The sequence below is a fragment of the Oncorhynchus masou genome, chromosome 4, assembly GCF_036934945.1.
Source record: "Oncorhynchus masou masou isolate Uvic2021 chromosome 4, UVic_Omas_1.1, whole genome shotgun sequence".
In the NCBI taxonomy this organism is placed as follows: Eukaryota; Metazoa; Chordata; class Actinopteri; order Salmoniformes; family Salmonidae; genus Oncorhynchus; species Oncorhynchus masou.
The window spans coordinates 8,429,817-8,456,736 of NC_088215.1; the positions used below are offsets into that span (position 1 = coordinate 8,429,817).

At 43.8% G+C, this 26,920-nt stretch overlaps 1 protein-coding gene across 1 annotated transcript; it reads right to left on the reverse strand.

Moving 5' to 3' along the window:
• LOC135522773 (sphingosine kinase 1-like) lies at nt 1-26,920 on the reverse strand. The gene is made up of 5 exons (XM_064949347.1): nt 26,397-26,920; nt 11,952-12,101; nt 6,277-6,371; nt 5,851-5,966; nt 1-4,325 (listed from the first exon to the last, which is right to left on the reverse strand). Exons 1-5 carry the CDS (start codon nt 26,827-26,829, stop codon nt 3,401-3,403), a joined length of 1,719 nt encoding a protein of 572 aa, XP_064805419.1. The 5' UTR covers nt 26,830-26,920; the 3' UTR covers nt 1-3,400.

The window sequence follows — 26,920 nt, forward strand, 5'->3', positions numbered from 1 at the left end:
TGTTTTGGTTTTCACTTTATTTCATTCAACATTTTGCCAAGTGGAAAAATAGAGCTCTGTATTCAACTCAAGTAAAGAATCTCAATCAAGATTTTGTAAAAAGAACAGTTACTATCCCTTCACCAAATACACCTCAAAAACACTGTCAATAAGACAAGTCAAGCAGCAGTAGTAAGACTCCCAAGATTTTTGGGATAGTACCTGACAATTTATTTAGCTGTACACCTTCAAGTGTCAACAACGGAGTATATTAGGGCCTTGGCCGGAGTTTTCACAAACTGGGACATTAAGCTTCATCAAACCTCCTTTTCCGTTCTAAAGCAAGTGCTCAATTCAACTGGAAATGGGTTACTGGAGTAGGTCCGTTTCCTCCATAAATTTTAAATATTGAAGATGAATAGGACCGGTATCAGGGTTCTATGCCAAATCTAAGCGTCACAACAGTACACACCCCTCTTCCCACAACTATAGGGCAACATGTTCAAGGCACACCAGTTTCAGGGGCTCTTTCTCAATTGTCTAAAATCTGTCCTTGTTTCCTTCCCTGCATTGCGCTGATCTGAAAGAACTGAGCAGGTGAAAGCTTGCCAGCCTACTGATGAGCTTCTACCATATTTTCACCTGCCAAATATTTTCTAATCAGTGCAAACAAACAGAGAAAATGAAGAGGGTAAGAATTGTTACAATTGAGAAAGCGCCAGGGACTGCTTCACCAACAAGGCAGGCAGACTTTGCATAGGCTGTGAGTTGGGCCCAGAGTTTTCTAGTCAATTGAAGTGGTCAGAAATCTCATGGCCCAAGCTAGTTTAAAGAAATAGATTTTTTGGATCATGTTTCAAGCCTGAGCGAAGCAGAAAATTCCTGTGACAATCAATGGAGTCTGAACAACAATTGATCTCATGGAGGAACAGAAAGAGACGGTCATGTGCGTTTTGATATTTTCACCTCCATTTCCCCATCATAATGCTTCATGACACATTGATTCCCAGCATGCTATGGGGCATGTTCCTCTGCCCAGGTGTTGCCGACGCCTGCCAGAGCTTACTACTCCTAGATATGTATCAGCTAACCACAAATGTTATACTAGTAATTTGTCAGTCAACCAACGTCTGAGCAGGGGAACACGACTAAGGTAAGTATTGGAAAGGCATGTGCTGCTGCTCTAAAATAGCAAGCAGTAGGGGGAGGAACACCAGATGAGCTCATGCCCCTGACAGGGTTAAAAGCAGAGTTAATCATTTTGTACATCAATGCAAGGTGCTTTCTTTTGCATGCACCGCAGCTAAAATCACATTTGTCATTTTGGTCTTCCCCCATGTATAATTATTTAGTCTGGCCTGACGACAGGTTTACAACAAAGACAGTCAAATACACAATATCACAACATGAAATGGACATTTTAGCATTTTGGTAAAATCTTGTGGCCCAAATGTGCACTCATTCATATCAGGGGCACTTTGGCTCTAAAAAATATAAACCGAGGCCCAATAGCATTCTCTCAGGGTATCCCCCAGTTCCATGACCTCTTATCCCCTAAAGCCAACAAGATGAACATAAACATCTTTCTTTCACAGTGTCAGTCAGAACCTTATGTTACACTGCTGTGGAGAATGAACATCATGTTTATCTGTGGAGAAGGGCGGTGTCCATATGGGTCCTGTTCAAAAGTAGTGCACTTCAGAGAAAAGGGTGCCATTTGGGATGCATCCCACACAATGCTGGTCCCTCAGGCAGCATTTAACAAGTCCATGCTCTCCCTCATCCCTCCCTCTTTACCATCCCCTGACCAATGTGCTGTTTAATCAAGCGCCCCCTGTCTTCCTTTTGTGTTAAGGCAGAATAAATCGCCCTCCTTCCGAGAGTTCAGAATCGGTACAGAAGAGGGCTATGACGAGCGTAAACTCAGGCTAGCTACTGTATTAGCGTCACATTAGCTTTCGTTTGCTCTTGTCATTTCATAGTTTTACCTTCTGTGTGTGTTTTAAAGCTTTATGATAAAGGTGATGATGGCCGAGAAGGGGAAGGGGTCTGTACTGTGTGTATGCGTGTAGTGTACTGTTGGTGTGTCAGCTGTAGCTGCAGGCAGACAAAAGCAACGGACTGCCCTGTGGTGCACTGCAGTGTCGAGAAAGGGAGGGGATGGTTGAATTGGATGGATGGGGGAGGGGTATGGTGAAAGACTGCAGTTGGAGACCCGAAACAGGCACAAAGTCACGTAACCTGGACTTGTGCTGCATGCCTTCCTTTGCAGGACAGGCCACAACACAATAAACAGGCTCTCACTCTAGGCCATTTTAAAGCTAGCGGTTCATTGAAATATGAGGTATAAAATGAGCACATGTCAAATTACGTGAAAATGTGTCTTCTTTAGTATACTTGTTTGCATGTCAATGTAAGGTGGCTGGTTGAACAAGTCATGGAAGTATGGTGCGTTTTCAGCTAATCACAATGCCTAATCCAAAATAAACTCCAATCTTTTCAAATCCAAAACCGGTCTTCAAGTAGTCCAGGGTCAGGGTCAAGGCCTTAGGATAAACTACTGACCCTCAAGCTTCAAGGTAATCAAAAACAACTATATGGTAATTGAGCATCAATGGTTGAGGGTTGATTTCGGCATCGGGCGCAACTGTCCCCTTGTGTTACTTGGCTTCAAATGAGTTGGTTTCCAATAATGTCAATGCTGGCTCCCGGAGATTGTATGGATCTTCCATATTTCCTCGTCACAGCGGAAGAGAGGAGTGAAGGCATCTATCCATACCCCATTCGTTGCATAAGAAAGAAAATAGAAGTTGCAATGCCCTCCCATAGACATAAAGCATGCCCAGGGTCTGTGAGGGACAGGGTGGGTGACTGACACATCATATGGACCCCTGGTAAGGAGAATGTTTGTATGTGTGGGTGGGTTATGGTGGTGGGATTTGCAGTGGGGTGAAAATATTCATATTTCATGAGTTATGCTTATGGAGTAAAACAGCTTAGCTCTTGATTGATCTCTCACCTCGGTTCTAGTAATCTATCCATGTCATAGCTTGCAACAGCCAATTAAAGGCCAGTTGCTTTGTGATAGTTGGAATCCATCTTAGAGCAGCCTAAATGCTAATTAATGGGGAGAATGGGAGATTGAGAACATTGGGCTCAAGAAATAAAACGTACCCACCCATTGTGAACTTTTTGTGTTCTAGCCTTGCTACTCCTTTGTGGCACTTCCAATTCAAAGCAGAAATTCAGAGAAGACTAAAAAGTCCATTAATCCCACCTCCCCTTTAGATGTGAGCAGAAAATGCTAATGCTAATTGTTAGCATAGCATCGTCCAGAAAATGCTAACTAATGTTAGCTTTTAGCATAGCATATCTATTAGCATAACATGCTAACGCTAGCTATCCATCCAGTGGATCTTGTTTATAATCTAGTGATGAGCCTGGCTATCCCACCGTGTACCTGGGCCTGGACCGGCCCATACTCCACCATCTCCCCATCCACCGTGATCACCCCTTTTGACGAGTAGGGCTCCAGCCGCAGCGCCCGCACCCGGGTGTACACCAGATGGGGGCTGTTGTTGGCTAGGTGGGTGCCCTTCTTCATGGCCAGGAAGAGCCGGAGCAGGGCCGTGCGCGATATGCCTGCTCGGACGTATATCAGGTGGATGAGGCCGTCATCAAGTGTAGAGTCGGGCGCGGCATACAGGTCCTTTGCCAGGTGAGACTGGTACATGGCCAGCATGAGGACAAAGTCCTCCTCGGGCACCACCACCCAGTCGCTGGGCACCGGCTGGTCCAGGGGCACCAGGAGAGAGTCTGGCGGGCCTGTTAGGGTGGCATTTGCAGACATGGGTTCCCTCTTCTTTGCCTTGAAGGCGTTGTTTGAGTTACGGGAGTTGTGGAAGGTGAGGTGGGCTGTGTTCTGGCACGGGGAGTCCTTCAAAGGTTGGCAGAGGAGGGTGGAGGAGCAGAATGCAGACGATGGCGGTTGGTGTTGAGGTGACATGCTTGTCATCTCCAACGAGACTGGCGATTGCCCATCCTCCTCTCCATCCACCTCGTCAACCGGCAGGTATGCCAGACGGCCCTTATACACCCTCAATGATGCCAACCTGACCAATGTGCCCATGGTGAAGCGGGCGGCGCCCACGTGGCGGTACTTCTCACTCTCAACGTCCACGTCAGCCACGAAGCCCCAGGCCAGCGAGAGGAAGGAGAAGAGGCGCGTGGGGTTGGAGGGGCTGGAGCCCAGGTGGACAGAGGCCAGGTCCATGCGAGACACCAGGCCCTTACACAGCAGGAAGCCACAGCTGATCAGCAGCTCCTTGCTTGACACCGGCTGGGCCCTGTCAGAGGAGAGAGACAGAGGGGGAGAGAGAGAGGGGGGACTTAGGGGTAGACAACAAAGACAAGCCCAGCTGGGAGAGGGGGACCATAATGGGACCACCAGCCCCACATCCACCACTCAGCCTGCTGTTTTGTTCTTCATCACAGCCTATTAGATAATGACGTCTCAGAGTTCCATACGACTGGGGTCACGTCCATATTCAGCTTGGATTCAATATTCAACCTAGGCATTAGGCTCACCATTCAATAACAGCCATTGGGGTCTCTGTTCGGCTTTCTTTTATCATGGTTTCTGTACATTGTTTTTATATACAATAACATGGTACCATTTTGAGCTATTTTCTTCGTCACTGAAAAGGGAACCTGGGTGTAGCATCTCTTAACAACCAGTAGAGGGGGTTCTAACTATAAACTATTAGAGTCATCCGATCCCACTGCTCAAGGCAAAACTGACCCGTTTTACTGTTTGTGTCCTATAGCCTACAGCCCAAACAGATCTGGGACCAGCATATATACATAGAACAACCGGGGGAGATGGATAGACAGACAGACAGGAGGGCATGCTGGTTGTTCATTGTGTTGATGTTCTGTACTGTGGTGGTTAAAGAATGAGCCAGCAGCAGTTCTCCGCTACTGATTCTGGGGATTTACTCAATACGGTTTGTCAAACGTGGGCAGTAGTAGGCCCTGTGCTGGTGTAGACGGCTGTCTATAGTGGGTCCTTCTTTTCGGTCTTCCTGGAAGTATATTTCTCACCCAACTGGATAAATTGGTTTTCAATTAATTATTCCCGTCTTTGAGCTAATCACTGATCCAACATGGGAAACATCAAAGCAATGCATTACATCCAACATGGGAAACATCAAAGCAATGCATTACATCCAACATGGGAAACATCAAAGCAATGCATTACATCCAACATGGGAAACATCAAAGCAATGCATTACATCCAACATGGGAAACCTCAAAGCAATGCATTACATCCAACATGGGAAACATCAAAGCAATGCATTACATCCAACATTGGAAACATCAAAGCAATGCATTGCATCCAACATGGGAAACATCAAAGCAATGCATTGCATCCAACATGGGAAACATCAAAGCAATGCATTACATCCAACATGGGAAACATCAAAGCAATGCATTACATCCAACATGGGAAACATCAAAGCAATGCATTACATCCAACATGGGAAACATCAAAGCAATGCATTACATCCAACATGGGAAACATCAAAGCAATGCATTACATCCAACATTGGAAACATCAAAGCAATGCATTACATCCAACATGGGAAACATCAAAGCAATGCATTACATCCAACATGGGAAACATCAAAGCAATGCATTACATCCAACATGGGAAACATCAAAGCAATGCATTACATCCAACATGGGAAACATGTAATCATGCTAGATTGAGTACTTCAAGGAAGGGGAGGGGGGAGCATGCATTTTCAAGTACATTATTGGGACAAACTGCTGCTAACTGCTACATGGGGGTCTTGGTGTGTCACCCACCCAGAGTAGTGGTGTATAGAGGCAGCCAGGGCGTTACCGGAGCCCCCTGGTAGGATGCCCAGTGGGGTCTGGATGGCTTCCTCCCAGTCCTCTCTCTCCATCAGGCCATTCACAACCTGGGGGGGCAGAGAGCAGGGGTCACCCAACAGCCAGAGACTCACCAGATCTAGGGCCACTTTCACAGATCAAGATAAGGCCGGGTCGAAACTAAAGTGCATTTTCAGTGGATCCTCTCCTAAAAATAGGTGTCTGTGCAACAATATGCAAGGTCAGGCAGAACCATGGATCTCAGCAAACTGGGGGTTTGAGGTTTAGAAGAGAAATGGATGCCATGTCGGCACTAAAAGTTCCAAGACCGTTACTAGGTCAAGTAAGAATGCACATTTGAATTGTTGTCGGGAATGGATTATTGTACTTGTACCTCACCTCAAACAGCAGTCCGTCCCCGGACATGATGACTAGAGCTCCCCACTGTGACAGGTCAGCCTCTCTCGCCAACTCCCTGGCATGGTTCTGCCGCTCTGAAAACAGACCAGGAAGACGAGTACATTTACACGTGTTTAGGTGTGCGCGCGGCCGTACAACCACTGTTTCTGTGTTATTGTAGTGTCAAAATCCCTCTCTTTTGTCATTGTGAGACCTTTAACTTTCCTATCCCTTTGGGAATCAAGAGGGTGTGTGGTTTGACGAAGTTTAAAAAAAAATGAGATGACAAGGGCAAGTATGACCCTTCAGGGGACAAACTGTTGTGAGTACAATAGCTGAACAACAAAACAAAAGGGAACATGGAAGGTAGACTACACAGGAGATTGGTGGGAGATGACAACTGATATGCCACCTACAGTACCAGGCTCAGTGGAGGCTGGTGAGGGAAGGACGGCTCATAATCAGGTCTGGAACGGAGTCAATGGAATGGCAAACCCATGGAAACTATATTTGATCTATTTGATACCATTCCACTTCAGACATTACCTCTCAATTAAGGTTCCACCAACCTCCTGTGACCAGGTTAGCAGCACATGTCTTTAGGGCAGAGAGGACAGTTGATATGCCACCTTAATGAAATGCAGTGTCACATTATAAATTAGATTAAAAGGCCATATTACGTTATAGGGCCCTCCATCAAATTTGACTGGGTCAATCAGTAGATTGTACATTGCAACAGAAGTAGGATTACGTGTCCCTTATCATGCTGAGCTAAGGTCAGATTCTATCTTTCTCCCTCAATGGTTAAGGTTGGGCTTGAGGTGAGGGTAAGCTGATCCTAGAACTGTATCCATCATTCCACCTGGAGAAAGATGTTTCCCTAGCACTGACCTAAAGGTCAGTTTTGTGTTATTTATCTGTATAGTTAAGGTTATGCTCAGGTGAGGGTAAACTGCTCGTGGATCTGTACTAATGGCTCCTAGAGCTGTAATGTATTTTCTTTAGGGGGCAGTAGTCTATCAGTGGAGGCTGCTGAGGGGAGGATGGCTCATAATAATGGCCGAAATAGAGTGAATGGAATGGTATCAAACACATGTTGAAACCATGTGTTTGATGTATTTGATAACATTCCGCTCCAGCCCTCACCATGAGGTGCCACCAACCAATTAAGGTGCCACCAACTTCCTGTGTAGTCTACATATAGTGAGTGACTGGTACTCCTTCCTGTATCATCACCATTACTTTTCAATCGCACCTTTTAGTCCCTAACATTTCCCTCACACTCCTGCCAGGTTAGTAAGAGCAGCACACTCTCAGAGAGAAGCGCGCACGCGGATTTCCTCTCTCCTCAAAACACTCTTTATAAAAGGCCAGACCGTCTAAGAGCTCTTTGTTGTTGTAGCCACTCGAGCTTAACAGCATAAGTCTCTCTTTCTTCCCCAAGGAATCTTATCTCTGCTTCTCTCTAAAGGCTGTGCTTACACAGGCAGCCAAATTCTGATCTTTTTTTCCACTAATTGGTCTTTTGACCAATCACGTCAGATCTTTTTCATAGCTGATCTAATTTGGTCAAAAACATCAGATTTGGGCTGCCTGTGTGACAGCAGTGTCTGTTTGCACAGAGATACTGTATAGCAGTGTTTCCCAACTCCGGTCCTCCAGTACCCCCAGCGGTACATATTGTTGTTGTGGCCCCCTGACAAGCACACCGATTCTACTTAAAGCCCTTGACAAGTAGATTCAGGTGGTTTTGTCCGGGACCACAACAACAATATGTAACGCTGGGGGTACTGGAGGACCGGAGTTGGGAAACCCTCTTGTAGATCTTGATGTTCCCTTGTTTGTCCTTGCATCTGAAACCCACCGACAGCAATACCCTCCATCTATTTTTCCTTTCCGTGTTTGTAGTCTACAATACAGTAGTGTGATTGTTCGGTGTATCGTTTTATGCTGGTCTTGACACAAACAGTAGAGAGCATTTCCCTCTGCAACATAGGCCTCGGGGGGGGGTGGCATCCAATTACTGAGTCAGCGTCCCAAATGGCACCCTATCCCCGACACAGTGCACTACTTTTGACCACGGCCTACATTGCTGTGGTCAAAAGTAGTGCACTGTGTCGGGAATAGGGTGCCATTTGAAACGCAAAGAGACCTTTCATTCATTACCCTCCTGCTGGGCCTGAGAACCGTATATACAGGCAGGGAAAATCAATTTTCCCTTCACCAGTCTCCTAACGTGACATTTGCATACGCAGAAGCTGTAAACGCAGTGTGTGTATAGATAACCGGTCAGTGTTAAGGCAGAGGTGGAAAATCTAAGTTGGCTGGTTGCTAAGTAGGAGACGATGTTGTTAACCCTCTCCCTTTACTGTAAATGGCGATAGCTGATAGTAGCCGCTAGCAAAAAGGGAGGGAGGTAGCATATGTGTGTTTAAAGTGCTCACGCATTCACACAAACACCTCGGAGGGGGGGGGCTTTTAGTCATTTTTATGAGTGTTTGCTCGAGGTTGTATGTTAAAATATATGAGGTCTGGGAATGGGTGCAGTGCGGTGCAGACACACACAGACAGGCAAACAGACACACACAGACGGGCAAACAGACAGACACAGACAGTTGAGGGGGAAGTTGATGCTTTTAGTCATTTTTATGAGTGTTTGTTTTGGTGATGGATGTTGGATGGTAAAATGTAGAGGTCTGGGACTGGGTGCAGGGCAGTACTGTAGCGTAGTTTGACTGACTGGCTCAGTCTCTGGGCTGTAAGCAATTTTTCTTCCTTCTTCCCAGCTCTGTGGCTCGAGACTAAATCATTACACTGCTCCCTTCTGCTCTACACTGGTCCTTGGGTGGAGGGGAGGTGTGTGTAAGTTTGGCCGACTATCCTGTTCTCTGCTGTGTGTGTGTGTGTGTGTGTGTGTGTGTGTGTGTGTGTGGGTGTGTGTGTGCGTGGACAAATATCCTGTTCTCTGCACTGTGTGTGTGGGCGTGCACATGTGTCTCTCAGGGCAGCCATTGTTGTCCCTCTAAAGAAGCTATAATTTGGACTCGGATTCCAAACAAAAGAGAGCGCGAGGCTTAACCTTCAATGCCACCATGCAGTTTCATGTCCCCAGACTCCCCTCGTCCCTACTCACTTTGCTTCACCTTTCTCTGTCTCCCTCCTCCCAGCCACATCCTCACTGACCCTGCCTCCCACAAAAGGAGGTTCCAAACCCATCTCACACTAGGGTATATACAGTATACTGCTGGGCTAAGGACACAGACATGACAGACATTTTTTATTTCATTAAAAAGGGACCTTTCAATGGTCTAGGAACGACGAGGAACGCACCAGGGCTCCATAATGCACACTGACAGAAATAGCAGGGATACTTTTCATTGCCGTGTGCGCATGTGTGTGTGGGTGACTACCTGTTCACAAAGGCTACGCCGAGTGTGTGTCTAACAGGAGACTTTGGGTCAACAGAGGTGGAGCAGAAGTGGCAGTGGTGTGTGCGTGTGTGTGTGTATAGTTAAGTCAACCCGTTTGGGAGCTGGAGGACACGCGGTGGCAGCTTCGTCAGCACCCAGGGACAGGGACAGCCTGAGGGATGTAGAACCACTAGAACCACCGCCTCACCGCACGCTCTCCCCCCTGTGAACCAGCCATAGAGAACAGGCCACAGGCTGTAGAACTCACTGTTTTGAAAACCAGCCACAGCTGGGTTACAACGGCACTGGAAAGATAACATCCCGCAACCGATTATCCTAGGTCTCAAACTGACTGACTCTTAATAGTCAACACAGGCTTTTTCTACTATCTAGTTTCCGGGCCACATGCTATATGATGGGCTTTTATTGTTCTGTTCCAAAACCACCACAGCTAGCAGTGATGGTAGATGGGTCACAACTGCACTGATCTCACTGGAAAGGCTGTCACTGGGAAAAGAAGTGGGAGATAGCTAAGAGCGAGGGAAAGATTGAGAGCGAGAGAGAAACAGATCTTTTGAGACCCTCGTGCCAAGCGTCCTCCATGACCAGTTGCCCCGTCTCCCTCTGGGCAGTGACCTCATCCTTCCCCTCCCACTGGCACCAAACACAGCCAGGGCTCCAATAATGGGCCTGTCCTCACTCATTAGCATCCCCATGCTAACCGTCCGCTAGGCTAGCACAGCTCTGGCCCTGTCTTACTGGATTAGCACCCAGAGCCACTGATTATTTTCTTTTCACATTGACCTTTTCAGCATGGTTCCAGTGAACGGATAACCAGTCCAGCCCAGTACAGCTTGGCTTGGCTGGACTCTGTAGTGTTCAAAGGTGTAGCAATGGTGATGCAGAATCTTTGTTTGCAAACTAACGCCTGCACAACCTTTCGTCTTAGTGTTGGTATCTACCTGTACGATGACTACCTGGCTATTACAGGTTAGACTTGAATCAAGTCCAGAGTCTCCGAGCTGTGGCTGATCATGGAGAAGAATGACGACATCCCAATGGACAATGTCCTAGAGAGATTCTAAAGTCAGAGATGATCTACCCTTGTATCTGGCAAGATAGATCACCCATCCTTCTGCATGGGACTAGAACAAGGGCTCTCTTCAATGGGGAACTAACTGACTGTTCTCAGAAATAATGTGCTTTTTACATACATAGCATTTCAGAATGCGTTCAGAGAAATGCTCTCTGTTTTGGGAAAGGGATTAACTTTCTTGCCTGCTCTCTGACACTGCAGTGATTTAAGAACAGAGAGAGGGAGAGAAACTCAATAACCTAAAACTAGGGCTGAAATGTAGGGCTTCAAAAGCTACATCGGGATCATGTTCATTAGGGAACCAAACGGTAGAAAATGTACTAAAACATAGTAGGGGACTGCCTAAACTTGTCCAACAACAAACATTTCTTTTCATTTGCAAAGCGGTTCGCTACGGTGTGCCCTAATGGATATGACTCATCTAATAAGCTTTGAACCGAAGCCCAAAGCAAAACCAAGACATTATCAATCCAATGTCCCCAGTCTGTGGCAACACATATTATAATGATTACCCCATCAATGTGGCTTAAAAATTACATCAAATCACACACACACAGTTTTTTTTACAGAGGGTTGTGTGTAAATATAACACATTACATAATGGATCTACATACATACATATGTGCCAGCAGCAGATTAATGACTGCCAGCTAGCGATGAAAACAGCCAGAGGATTTATAATGGGGGAGGGAGAGGGGGGAGAGAAAGAGGGAGGGTCAGCTTGAGAGAGACTGCCATTAGCTGCTTTGCTTTGTGGGACATTGCCAACTGGAGTGGAGGGACACAGAATGATGGTTTCTGTTTTGTTTGTCCAGTCTGCCAAGCGGCTGAGAGTTAGTGTGTGTGTGTGTGTGTGTGTGTGTGTGTGTGTGTGTGTGTGTGTGGTGCTGGTAGTGCAGCGCTTTGACAGTCGAGTTATTCATTGACCTGTAATTGCAGGTGTTAGTGCAGGATATTGACCTGCGATAAGCTGTGTGTCAGTGCACGCATTTACTCAGCAGAGATGACTTGTGTGTGTGTGTGCGTGCGTGTGTGCTTGCCCTGCGTGTGTGTGTGTGTGTGTGTGTGTGTGTGTGCTTGCTTGCCCTGTGTACCTGTATGCGTGTGTGCATGCGAGCGTTCCACGCATGCATGCGCGTATATATGCACGTACAGTACGCTAAACTCACCAGTGATGACCAGTGTGTGTGGGACCCCGGCCTCGTTAAGCATGCGTTGGACATGTCCAGTGAAGAGGCTGAGGGCCTGGCCCTTCCCACTGTGGGGGTTCACCAGTAGCATGACGTTGCAGGAACGGTGCACCTCACTGTAAAGCACACCTACAACATAGAGGATGCGTGGACAGAGGTTATGACAGATATTAGACCCGCTAATTTCCATGACCTTGGCAGAAAATCCCATAAACACAGAATCCTGTACAAAGTTCATATTCAGTGTTGTTGAACACAATGTTTAGCATAATTACATATTTTCCCTGCCTGTAACATACATGATTTCCAGTGTTTTACTCGAGGTGCGGGTTTGACGGTCGCTCGACATGATACTAAATGTTTATGGGTTATTCTCATGTCTGTGGATAGGGATTGACGCCAGACTGGAGGTACAAGGATCCAGGACACACTGATGTGTGATTCTGTAGCAGCAGACAGTCATTGACTTTTGGGTTTTACTTCCTTACAATCCTCTCGGGCTGGCGTTTCCAGAACATTTGGCGCTGTCAGATTAGGACATAAAGGGCCCGTCTCCAAGAGGCCAGTTAGATATTTTCTCTACTTCTGTGCTGGGTGTTGTGTCCCTGTTGCAACTTGTAATAAACCAGATAGACTCAATCTTCTCTTTCGTTACAGCAATATGCAATGGAGGGAGAAGCTTGATCTTACTATTATTAAGGTCAGGAGTTTTTCCTGACCATGTTCCATGACCAGGCCCTATAACTAGGGCCCAGAGTTTTCCCTGTTCAGGTCACATTGGTAGTCAGGAAAAACTCCTGTCCCTTATGTCTACCATTAATCCTCAGAATATACTGATTAGACAAACACTCAGAGCTATGACTCGGGGCTTCTTTGCCAATTATTAACTTTCTGCATCAGTCCTCTCTTGCTGAACCATTCTGGGAAAGGAATGTATTTTAGTCACGGAGGAAAGCGAGAAACAAGTTTGACCGATGATGAATGACTTGCTATGGGTGGAGCACAAGGACAGTGTTTTGGATGCTCCCTGGATGAGGTCATCCACCAACATCAAACCTAATTGGCAGGATGTGTTTTTCTAGACGACCCCACGTCTACTGGAACTACTGTCAACATATATCGCAGACTACACCATTACAAGTTAGGAAACACCACCTATCATAGTTACCATATCTGTACTACTGTAAACAGTGCATTGCAGACGATGAGTGTGTCCCAAGTCGCACCCTATTCCCTTTATAGTAGTGCACTACTTTTGAGTAGGGAATAGGGTGCCATTAGGGATGCAAGCCTCTGACAACACAGGTTAGGTTATGAAACCCCACCTATCAGTACTGTAGATCTGTGGTATCTGTGGAGTTTGGTCATGGGACTTTGACGAAGTTAGATGGAATGGGGTGTGTCTACTGTAGGTGCCTTGTCACAAGACAGTTAAAGTGACATGTTTTCTTGTGTGTTTGATAACACATGGTCTCAGTTAACATGGCCTATTGTACCTAGATAGGCTTCCTACTTTGCTTGACGTATACCAAACAAAAATATCAACTCAACATGTAAAAGTGTTTGCTCTGTGTTTCGTGAGCTGAAATAAAAGATCCCAGAAATATTCCGTATGCACCAAAAGCGTATTTCCCTCAAATTTTGTGCACACATTAGTTTACATCCCTATTAGTGAGCATTTCTCCTTTGACAAGATAATCCATCCCCCTGACAGAAGTGGCATATCATGAAGCTGATTAAAAAACATCCTTACACAGGTGCACCTTGTGCTGGGGACAACAAAAGGCCACTTTCAAATGTGTTTTTTTTATGGGGGAAAGTGTATTCTGATTGGCTGGTCCTGGCTGCCAATTGAGTGGGACTATGCCCTCCCAGGCCCACCCCAGGCTGCACCCCTGCCCAGTCATGTGAAATCCATAGATTACGGCATGATTTATTTATTTCAATTGACTGATTACATTATATGAACTGTAACTCAGCAAAATCGTTGAAATTGTCTATATCTTTGATCAGTATAGATAACAAAGCTTTGTAGCGGCCACAAATACACTTCCATCTAAAAAAAAAACACCCTCACACAAAATATAGGTTGAATCAACATGGTCAACATCATGAATTTGCTAAAAAAAAATATTTTTAAAAAGCCACACTGTTTTTCATGTCTCATTCTAACTCATATTCTAACCACATACCAACAATAGCTTTTTTAATTCATTCCAAGTTGAATTTACGTTTGCTACCACTTTAATATCAACCAAATTGGATGTTTTTGCCTGATGGGTCTTGTTCCCATGAAATGTGGACCCTTTCTTAACAAGTTATGAAGTTCTGGGAGGACAGAGTTGGCAGGGCCCTCATTCGTAACCGTTGAGTAAATTTCACACAAAATGTCTGCATGCTCCATTTCTGAAAAGCCTGTGCACGTACAAAAATATTGGGAGTTGTTGATATTTTACAGTGCCTTTTCCAAGCTGAACATGCATGCTGCTTGTCCGCACACTGACACATTCTGCAAGACTGATTGCATATTCAAACCATTTAAAGGAAAGTAGGCTAAATGCTACAGCCCTCATCCCCAGATGAATTGTTGTTCACTATTTTGTTTATCAGTAGACTATTGGGGTTCTATGCCCTGCCTTGGTAGGCTCTGAGATTGAACAGACTAATATTACGCTCCAATCACAACAGCAATACTGGAGCCGACCCATACTGTCAAATTACAGTACCAGTCAAAAGTTGACACACTGACTCATTCCTAAATTCAACCAAAGAAAACTACTCTGGTACGTTATATAGTCAGTTATATGATCCTGTCAGTTTAGGGGTTATTGAAAGACGGGACAATCTCTACTTTTTCTTGAAATCGTTTTCTAAATATGAACAACATTTGAAATATACAGTACCAGTCAAAAGTTTGGACATGACCATTCATTCAAGGCTGTTTTTCTTTATTAAAAAAAAAACTATTTTCTACATTGTAGAATAATAGTGAAGACATCAGAGCTATGAAATAACATATGGAATCATGTCGTAACCAAAAAAAAAAAGTGTTAAACAAATCAAAATATATTTTATATTTGAGATTCTTCAAAGTAGCCACACTCTGCCTTGATGACAGCCTTGCAGAAGCTTGGCTTTCCGTTTTTTTATGAATACAATTTTTATCAAACCCCCCCATTTGCACAAAATACTTACTTGCCAGCTTGCAATACAATATTTCAACCCCTCGCAGATGTGTGTCTAGAGTTTGTGAAGAGGTGAGCACATTCTCACATCAAGTCAATTTATTATCAACGCCAACATTTGCATGAAAAATAAGCACGGTTTGTAAATGAGGCCCCGAGGCAGTTCCCTCATAAATCATTTGGCATGGACCTGTGCCAACCCAGCTGGAAAGGGCCCCAACCATGCTGTGTTTTTGCATCATCATTACCCGCAACGCCTGTCTTGTCTCGACCCATTGACACTCCCTTTTAGCCAACCTAAACATTCCTTCATGATAAACTGGCTGTGGTTGAGAGTACCACCTCCACCTACGGTCTTGCTTATCAGCAAGATGCAATGGTTAGGGTCAGGAGTTTTTCCAGGTGAAACTGGTCTCTAGCTGACCTGACCACGAAAGCTCTTGGCCCTAGTCATAATATAGCCCTTAGTATCCTACAGCCTATAACTAGGGTTTGGAGGTTTTCCTGGTCAAATCGGTGGAACATCCAGTATGACCCATTATCAGCTAAACGACACTGGCTCATTGCCACATGACACATCTAGACGAAACCAACACAGCACACACCCAAACAGAGAGAGAAAAATTAGCAATCTGGTTTTGGCCTGTTGTGGTCGGAGCTCTGAGCAGATCTGTGTTCTCCCTTTAACAATCACATCTGAGCATGCCCAGTGGGCACTGCGGTAACACAGTAGTGTGGGGGCGGATAAAGTTACAACAACACTTGCCATGCCCTTAAAAAAGGTCATAATCGTGTCATCCTCATTAAAAGGTCAATCTCTTAATTCTCAACATCCTATGGTTGCGACATGTAGTGGTAGCAGACTACTATAAAACTATAGTCCGGTTGGTATTTGTTTTAGTCAGTTGCCCTTGGTTAAGTAGGTAAACACTGATAGTATGTATTATGACACAATTAAGACACAATTAAAAAAAAGGCAATAGAATTACTGTAGAACAACGAAGGAAAATTGGCCACAAACAATTATTCGGGATGGTCAAAGATGCCATTAAAAGGCACTATCCAAGGGCCTCCCGGGTGGCGCAGGGGTTAAGGGTGCTGCACTGCAGCGCCAGCTGTGCCACCAGAGACTCTGGGTTTGCACCCAGGCTCTGTCGCAACTGGCTGCGTCGTCCGGGTTAGGGAGGGTTTGACCGGTAGGGATTTCCTTGTCTCATCAGCGATTCCTGTTGCGTGGCGTGCCGGGCGCAGTGCACGCTAACCATGGTTGCCAGGTGCACGGCCAGGTGCACGGATACGCACTGTGTTAAGAAGCAGTGCGGCTTGGTTGGGTTGTGTATCGGAGGACGCATGACTTTCGACCTTCGTCTCTCCCGAGCCCGTACGGGAGTTGTAGCAATGAGACAAAATAGTAGCTACTAAAAATTGGATACAACGAAATCGGGGAGAAAAAGGGGTTAAAATTCAACAACAACAAAAAGGCACTATCCAAACCCGATTTACTGTAGAACCATCTTGACAGTGGTAAACCAAACAATTCCAAAGGAACGCTTGCTGACTGAGTGACATTTCAACTGAATTCACTAGTGTGGTGATTAAGAAATGTCTCATCTGTAGACTTCAAAATGAAAGAGAGAACAATTTGTCCTAAACTTTAATGAAATAATCACTGCTCTGCTATTCGCTGCAGGAAATTCCAGTTGAAATGAAAGGGAAGGGAGAAAAACCCCATAAAGAGCATTTTTATGGTCTCGGCTTAGGAAAGCATCTTAGAATAGCAAACTTGCACAGTATTGCGTGACAGATCTCGCTTGCGACTCAGTGAAGTGTCTGTTCTCGTTAAGACATGGAAGACGGAGCATTTGTTTATTTATTAGCTAACACTCGCGTTTCCTCAAATCTGAACTGGGTGGCTTACAGCTTCAATTGACAATAGAAGATGTTGGTGTAGGGTGAAGTTGCCCCTAGACACACTGATCTTGGGTCAGTTTTCCCTCAGATGGTCAAGGTCAGGATTGGGGAGAGGAAGCTGATCCGAGATCTGTACCTAGGGGAAAGTTCTCCCCTGAGTGATGATGTTCATATCAGGGAGTGAAAGACTGACGACTCACAGTTTAACTTCCTTGACTTTCGGGTGAACTTCCAACGAAAACATTCTTTGAATTATGCATTAGCTACTTATTCTAATGTCGCTACATTGACTGTAGCTCAAGTTCTCTATTTGTGGAGACTGGGGAGGTATGACACAATGTTAATTGCACTTGAATGAGCCCGAGGTGGCCTAGCCATCTTTATAGGAAGGAAGGGAAGGCAGGGTGCCAGGTGTTTTATACACTTGCCTGGGCCCAATATGTATATATGTCTGCAGTCTGTGGTTATGAATACCTGATTCGGCCATTCTCCCTCCTCTGTCTCTCGTGCTGTCTGTCTCTCTCATTGTGTCGCTCACTCTGGAATTTGGGAGTTCTGTCTAGGGGGAGAAGATAGGGGGGGGGGGGGGTTGCTATCCTGCTATCTCTTTCCCCCACCTCACTTACTCAGGCTCACTTCTAACAATGTTTGAACATGCATCTTTCCTCCCTTCCTTGGCGTAATCCCTGATCTAACAACGCAGTGGCTCGCTTTCATCTATCTGACTGTTAGTTAGATCCGTGGTGACATTAAAAGTAGGGAGGAAGTAAAGATGTCTTCCTTAAGAGTCCGTTGGCGTTGAGCTTATCATGGTAGGTTATGTACCTACCGTATTATGTACTAACTCAGGGATTCTTGAAAGTCGGGACAATCCTTGCCTGGCAGGCAAGCTTTCTTTTTATAGTTGGAAAATATTTGATTTTGTTTTTATTATTTGAGCTTAAAAATTACATTTCGGGGAATTTTATAAGGGGGGAGTTTTTTCTTTTGGAATTTTCAAAATATTTTCAATTATTATTCAATTCCATGTGTTGCTCAATGCCCGGAAATGCCCTTGTCCGGAGCAAAGGCTCCCAATTTAAAACTCCCAAAGTGTTTCGACCATGCTGGTCATTTATGAAACATTTGAACATCTTGGCCATGTTCTGTTATAATCTCTACCCGGCACAGCCAGAAGAGGACTGGCCACCCCACATAGCCTGGTTCCTCTCTAGGTTTCTTCCTAGGTTTTGGCCTTTCTAGGGAGTTTTTCCTAACCACCTTGCTTCTACACCTGCATTGCTTGCTGTTTGGGGTTTTAGGCTGGGTTTCTGTACAGCACTTTGAGATATCAGCTGATGTATGAAGGGCTATATAAATACATTTGATTTGATTTGTTTAACATTCTAAAATGGGTAATAAGGAATATTAACTGAAAAGGATATTGTGTCGTTTCTTGCAATTGCCCTCTCTGACTTTAAACAAAATACATTTCAAAACTAGGATTCCTAAATTATGTGTCTGGAGATTTGGTCAATTCAATGAATCATGAATGAGCAGGGTCAACAATACCATAAGGACCCCTTGTTCATGTCCTCATTACATGTAGTGCAACAGGACAAATCATGGTCTGTAATGCTTTCTACTTTTGATAGATTTAAACAAACAATATTGAAATCGCCATTGTTACAACCATAAACTGTCATCTCAATCTCCCCGATGGATTAAGATAGGATATGAATTTTGTTGCAAATTTTGATTCAACTCCAAAAAAATATAACGTCAAAGTGCTGAAAGATCTGATGAAATGGTTATATTTGAGGGGTTTCAAATGAATAATTTATATATTTTACAAATAATTGTATTGAAGTAGTTTTTTTTCTAGAAAAAATATGTATTTTGAGTATTTGTTGACAAGCCACTGATGGAGTTAACAACTTCATCATGGATGGCTAATCGACCTTGAGATCCATATTTTTGTCAATATAAATATAAAAAAATATATTTTAATCACTTTTCTGCAACATATGCTTAAACGATTGATGTATTTGCCGTGCTTGATCCAATGGAAAATGTTTGCTTTCTAAATGTTGTTTTATGTTCTGAATCTAAAAGAACATGCCTAAAAGAAAAGAAAAAAAGCGAAATTAGCCCTGGAGCATGATATAGTGCTAGAAAACAAAAATACGTTTGGAGATTTGAATTACAATAATCTATTGTTAAAATTAATCATATCAAGGCCTTTAAACACTCGGACAATAAATGTAAAAATCAAAGGCCTTTTATGGTGTCTGACAGGATTGACAAATCCAGTTAGTTGCATTTTATGAGAAAAAAAATAGAATCAGGAGGTTGTTCCTTTACATTGTATGATAGCTGATACCTTGGTACCAGTCAAAAGTTTGGACACACCTACTCATGCAAGGGTTTTTATTTATTTGTACTATTTTCTACTTTGTAGAATAATAATGAAGACATCAAAACTACGAAATAACACATATGAAATTGTGTAGTAACCAAACAAGTGCATACAAATCCAAATATATTTTATATTTGAGTTTCTTCAAAGTAGCCACCCTTTGCCTTGATGTGAGCTGTGCACACTCTTGGCATTCTCTCAACCAGCTTCATGAGGTAGTCACCTGGAATGCATTTCAATTAGCAGGTGTGCCTTGTTAAAAATTAATTTGTGGAATTTCTTTCCTTAATGCATTTGAGCCAATCAGTTGTGTTGTGACAAGGTAGGGGTGGTATACAGAAGATAGACATATTTGGTAAAAGACCAAGTCCATATTATGGCAAGAACAGCTCAAATAAGCAAAGAGAAACGACAGTCCATCATGACTTTAAGACATGAAGGTCAGTCAATACGGAAAACTTCACAAACTTTTCAAGTTTCTTCAAGTGCAGTCGCAAAAACCATCAAGCGCTATGATGAAACTGGCTCTCATAAGGACTGCCACAGGAAAGGAAGACCCATTGTTACCTCTGCTGCAGAGGATAAGTTCATTAGAGTTATCAGCCTCGGAAATTGCAGCAGAAATAAATGCTTCTGTTATGTACTTGAGTGAAGACCCAAAAGCGGTTTTAACAGAAAACAGAGTTCTTTAATGAAAAACAGGAATGGCATAAATCCTCTTCCAACGTTGACAATGGAACAAAAAGAACGTAGTATAGTGCAGGATGCACCTGCCAGGCAGACTCCGACAGGATAGGACAAGGTGGAAGCAAACGAGACGACAGCTTGCTTCTGGCATCAAAAACACAAACAAGAATCAGACACTGAAAGTAGCAGGAACAGAGAGAGAAATAGAGACCTAATCAGAGGGGGAAGAGAGAACAGGTGAGAAAGAGTGAATGAGCTAGTTAGGGGAGATGTAGAACAGCTGAAGAATGAGAGACAGAGAAGGTAACCTAAAAAGACCAGCAGAGAGAGACAGAGTGAAGAGAAAGGACAGGAACAGACATAACAAGACATGACAGCTTCAGAGTTCAGGTAACAGACACATCAACATTAACTGTTCAGAGGAGACTGTGTGAATCAGGCCTTCATGGTTGAATTGCTGCAAAGAAACCACTACTGAAGGACACCAATAAGAAGAATAGACTTTCTTGGGCCAAGAAACACAAGCAATGGACATTAGATCGGTGGAAATCTGTCATTTCGTCTGATGAGTCCAAATTTGAGATTTTTGGTTCCAAACGCTTTGTCTTTGTGACGCAGAGTATGTGAATGGATGATATCCGTATGTGTGGTTCCCACCGTGAAGCATGGAGGAGGAGGTGTGATGGTGTGGGGGCGCTTTGCTGTTGAAACTGTCTGATTCATTTAGAATTCAAGGCACATTAAACCAGCATGGCTACCACAGCATTCTGCAGCAATACGCTATCCCATCTGGTTTGTGCTTAGTGGGACCATCATTTGTTTTTCAACAGGACAATGACCCAACACACCTCCAGGCTGTGTAAGGGCTATTTGACCAAGAAGGATAGTGATGGAGTGCTGCATCAGATGACCTGGCCTCCACATTCACCTGACCTCAACTCAGTTGAGATGGTTTGGGATGAGTTGGACCACAGAGTGAAGGAAAAGCAGCCAACAAGTGCTCAGTATATGTGGGAACTCCTTCAAGACTGTTGGAAAAGCATTCCAGGTGATGCTGGTTGAGAGAATGCCGAGAGTGTGCAAAGCTGTCATCAAGGCAAACGGTTGCTACTTTGAAGAATATAAAATATATTTGGTTTGTTTAACACTTTTTTGGTTACTACATGATTCCATATGAGTTATTCCTTGTTTGGATGTCTTCACTACTATTTTACAATGTAGAAAATAGTACAATTAAAGAAAAATCCTTAAATGAATGGGTATGTCCAAACTTTTGACTGGTACTGTATATTTCAAATGTTGTTGAAATTTAGAAAAACATTTGAAGAAAAAGCAGAGATTGTGTCTTTTCAATAATACCTGAACTGACAGTATCATATAACTGACAATATAATGTACCAGAGTAGTTTCATTTGGTTGAATTTAGGTCAGACTACTATGGTCATAAAGGCACATAGACACCTTGTATGAGCTGTGTCTGAAAAAGACGTTTTAAAGGTGCAATCCCAGTCAATACCATTTCTTCGGGTTAAAACAAGCCGATATAAACATCTGTACTACAACCTGAATGTAACATACGTTATAGTAAACTGTTTGCTGTGTAACTGTGACGTCTGGCCATAAAGTGGCTGTGCCAAAGTGTTAAAAGGCTAAAAGGTGGCGGATGAGGTCCTATTCAAACCCTCTTAAATAGTACAATGGTAGCAAGCCAAGTCATGCTTAATTATTGCATGTACCCATCAATGCATTCCTACAGGTCAGATGTAGGTAGTACTAAATCTGGACCAACCCCCATCACGAGAAAAGCCAGTTTCCAGATGAAAGGATTTCTGGATTATAGGTTATCATCACCCATTTGGCCACTAGCAGCCATAACACATATCTTTAGTATAATATGGAGAAGGACTGGGCGATATACCGTGAATGCTGGTAATACCGTTATGAATCCACATACCGGTAAAGATTTTTACAATACCGTCTTTAATTACATTTGGATAAAATGCTAAATAAACAAAAGTTTTACAAAAAGTTCTGTCCATGTTTTGTTGAGCATTAAACCATCAGAACGGAGAAAGCCTATTAAAACTCCTTCAATTAATTTGATGCCATCCTAGGGCCATGCACTGGTCATAAAACATATTTAAAACTTGTATTACTCGGAAACATTAAATACTGTCAAAAATATTGTGATACGATGTTAAAGCCTAGCCTTAATATTGAACGGATTTGACATAGGCTAGCACATTCACTAAATGTAGTTAGCTTAACTGTCTGTATTTGTGCTGGTAATATACAAATCAGATGTGTCTTGTGTAGGCTGTTTTAGTTCCCCCATCATATATATTTTTTTCATATCGATCCTGAAATCGTCTTTGTATACCTACATGAACAGTCCCTCACCAACCTAAATGCGTCTGATGGTACCTCACCTCACCAAGACAAACACAAATAGAATAGTCTTGTACACAACAGCGTGGCAATGTGTTCGAGCGAGTAAGCAGATCCTGGCTGAGTTGAGACTCAAACCAGACCGACCACAAAGGGTGTCTAGGGAGGAGATGCCTGGTGTGGTGATTTGTACTCAGAGAGACATGGAGAGAGAGGGGGAGAAAGAGAGAGGATAGCGAAAGGGATTCAGAGATTGAGAGAAAGATGGGGGAGAGAAAACGGGGAAAGAGAAGGAGAGTGAGATGAGGGAAAGATAAAGAAGGATAGAGAGACATGCAGACGGGGAGAGAGATGGGAGATAAAGATACATAGAGCGTAAGTCAGCGCGAGACTAAGTGAGAGAGAGGAGCGGAGAGGATCTAACCACCCACTGGCTGTCATTCTCCTCTTGAGTGGTGTCTCCTGGGTAACTTCGGGCAGTGGGGTGAGATGGTTGTGTTGAATTAAAACAAACGACTGAAGTAAAAACGTTACGTATTTTTATAACCTATAACTGACAAGACTTTCGCATTTGATAGAATTAAACTATCACTCAGATTTAACTAAAGACTTGCAGCTTACAGTACATAGTCTGTAAACATGCAACGTAACATAACAGCAGATTATAGCCATGATACCTTACAGATAAAGCTGTGTGTAGAGGAAGCTGGATACCCATCGTGAAAAACCCACAACCACATAGTGAGAGACTGCCCTTCTCATAGATGATAATAGACAAGCATTTCGCTAGACTCGCAGTAACATCTGTTAACCATGTGTATGTGACAAATAAAATTGGATTTGGTCTTCGTTGAAATGTGATTGAAGCATTGTTGTGTCATTAGCCGAATAGAGACCACGAAAAGAACACCGCATGCCATAAACGGACAAGGACATTCACTTTCTTTTCATTGCTATACAGATGTAATTCAAATCTCATTCAATGTGCTGTACATTGAGAAAAAACAGATCCACATTCCTATCAACATTATTGAGTGACAATGACATTTAGCTGATTTTCCATCCAGCTTGTGTGAGTGTGTTGTAATTCCTCTTTTTACTTCTATAATTTTCACTGAGTGGCCTGAAACACTAAGCTGCTGTGAGCCCATGGGTCTAAACAGGGAAGGCCCCAGAGAGAGGTGTGTGTGAGTGAGTGAGTGAGTGAGTGAGAGATGGGCTTAGTCAGAGGTCTTGAGAGCACGTCAAGGCTCATCTTGGAGAACGTCCGACAAGAGTCCTCAGGGAAAGGACTGCTGTCTCACTGCTGGGGCCTCCGAGTGAAAAAAACACACACAACTTTCCATCTCCCTCTTTCTCTTCTGCTTTTGAAGCAGAGGAACAGATGTATGAACACAGAACTCAATGCTACCTATTTTCCTAGAAAAAAAAACAATAACTAGAAGCTAAACCATGCCCCTTAGCATTGGGAATAAAAGATAATTCTGTAGCAGTGGAAATCCGTGGTATATTGATCCGTTTCATCCAGGATCGATAATATCCAATAACATACAATAGTATATTATTACACCCAGTCAACTCCAATAGAATATCAATGTGTGAAACGATGTCTATATAATAACAATATGCTGTCATCCTAGTATTGAATAACATTTAATATGCTATGTTGTATGATTACGCCCGGGTTCATTACTATACTCCAAATCTCTAAATGTCTATTGTAATGCATGCTGTTGTCCATACAGTGGATCTGGTTTGTCGAAGGGGCCACTGGGTAAGATATTAGTAATGGTATTGAGTGTGCTGGAAGTGACCTGCTTTGTTGCTGAAAGGAGAGGCCCTTGAGATATGGGACAATGATGCCTGTCTTATTAATTTATCCGCTCTGTGTCCCAAATGGTGCCCTATTCCCTCCACAGTGCACTACTTTTGACTGGAGCCCATGCAAAAGGGTGCCATTTGGGACTCAGATCCATTTCACGCTACAAATGCACTGTAATGATATGGGTGCCGCGGGATATGTTGATTTACAGGCAGATGAACAGGAGGTACGGCTCCCTAAAATGGTATGTTGTTTTATGGTAATAAAATGGTTGTGTCAACGTTGAGGCGATATCATTGTCAAGTTTCAAAGGGAACTATAATATCCATAGTACAGTCTCTTGCAAAGTTGACTTCTAGCTCATCACTCCATTATCTTGATTATTGGACCGCTTGATCATTGGACAGTTTGAACAGTTGTAGTTAGATTGTGCAGCAGCCCACTGCTCCCCCACCACTAGATGTGACGGCACACAGGCATATATTCATGCATTGCGTAAATAGAAATACCTTACTTTGCTGAGGAATTTCAATAGCTCACATCCTTTGACAAAGCCTCTCTAAAGAATTCCCATCATCTCGGTTTATAGGCTACCTTCATCTGTTAAGTTAGTGTGATTGGATGACTATAGACTTACATAGCACTTTCCTTCTGAACGGATCAATCTGTTATTGGTTCCCTGCATTGTTACCATGTCTACAAGGTAAGAGACAATGACGTGGGTTGACCCTTGTTTCTGAACCTTCCAATTAAAGTGCATTTTTCCCACTAGAGTAATTATATACTTATATCCCTTAGCACTCATACCTTTAGTAGGCCTGTTGCCAAGACCAGGGCTGCCCAACCCTGATCCTGGAGATCTACTGCCCTGTAGGTTTTCAGTCCAACCCTCTTCCTGGAGATCTACTGCCCTGTAGGTTTTCAGTCCAACCCTCTTCCTGGAGATCTACTGCCCTGTAGGTTTTCAGTCCAACCCTCTTCCTGGAGATCTACTGCCCTGTAGGTTTTCAGTCCAACCCTCTTCCTGGAGATCTACTGCCCTGTAGGTTTTCAGTCCAACCCTCTTCCTGGAGATCTACTGCCCTGTAGGTTTTCAGTCGAACCCCCTTCCTGGAGATCTACCCTCCTGTAGGTTTTCAGCCCAACCCTGATTCTGGAGATTTACCCTCCTGTGGGTTTTCAGTCCAACCTTAATTTAAAACACCTGCTTCTACTAATTAGCTGCTCAACAAGATTGAATCAGAGATGCTTAATTCGGGTTGGAATGAAAACCTACAGGAGAGTAGACCTCCAGGAAGAGGGTTAGGCAGCCCTGGTCTAGATCAGGATTTCTCAACCCTCTCCCAGGTTTCACATTTTAGTTTTAACCCTAAACACCTGATTCAATTAGTCAACTAATCATCAAGCCTTTGACTAATTGAATCAGGTGTACCAGTTTAGGGTTAAAACAAGGAGAGAAGCATGTTGGGAAATCCTGATCTAGATGTTTTTTCTCTGTTAGTATTTCTATATTAGGCCAGGGGTATTCAACTCTCACCCTATGAAGTCTGGACCTGCTGGTTCTGTTGTATCTGATAATTAATTCCCAGGTTCAAAAAATGTAAAAAGATGTAAAAAAAAAAAAAATGTAAAAAGCAGAGGAACTGGAGTTGAGTTTGAAGGGGTTGGGCTATTGTTATTCTAGATGCTGTTTTGTTGTTACTTTGGGCTGTTAAAGGTTGCTTAGTGAACATTCTGTAATTTAAGTCTGTCTGACCAGTCCTATTGTTTTATTCATTTACGGAAATTAGTTTTAAAAAGGTAATAGAATAGCCTGAGACAGATGACACTGGTAGGAAAGTGCGGAACTTGCTCCACAGCAATAGACTAGATTACGCAAAAACAACCCTTTGTCTATGACTAATGTGCACTAGACAGGTATACCGACTTCATAAATAACATGAATGCGATAAGCACACACAGCACTTTCAACCGCTTATGAGAAAATTATACGATACTATATGGTTAACTAATTAAATTAATGACTTGCTCACGATTTCTCAAATGTTGCTGACGAACAGAGCTCTTCCGGATGGTGTCAGCCCATTTCTCTGCCTCCTCCAGGTTGGCGCGTGGGTCCTGGAACAGGGCCACCCGAAAGCACTGCTCGACACGTTGCCTGGCCACCCCAGAGCTCATCCATCGTCTTTTAAAAGGGTAGAAATAGACCGAGAAGTACGCTCCCGCGTCCGCGTTGTCATCTGCGCTGAGAGCCCGGCAGCCGACACAGTCCCTCAAGTTGAAAACCACCTTGCTCCGTCCCGCAGGTGTTGACGTGATCTTCTGAATGGTGAGGTCCCTCTCGGTTAAACTCACCGCGTACCTCACCTTTCGGTTGCCCGTGGTCGTGAATTCCCCGTACTGCAGAACCTTGGTGATTCCGTTGCGATGTGATGGAGGGTCCGATTCGGTTGTCTTCGGTTCCATCCTGCGCGCAGAGGGAGGAAGGGACGCGATCCGCAGACCTGCTTGCACGTGATAGGGGGACGCACACAGTCATATACCGGCAGAAGAAGCA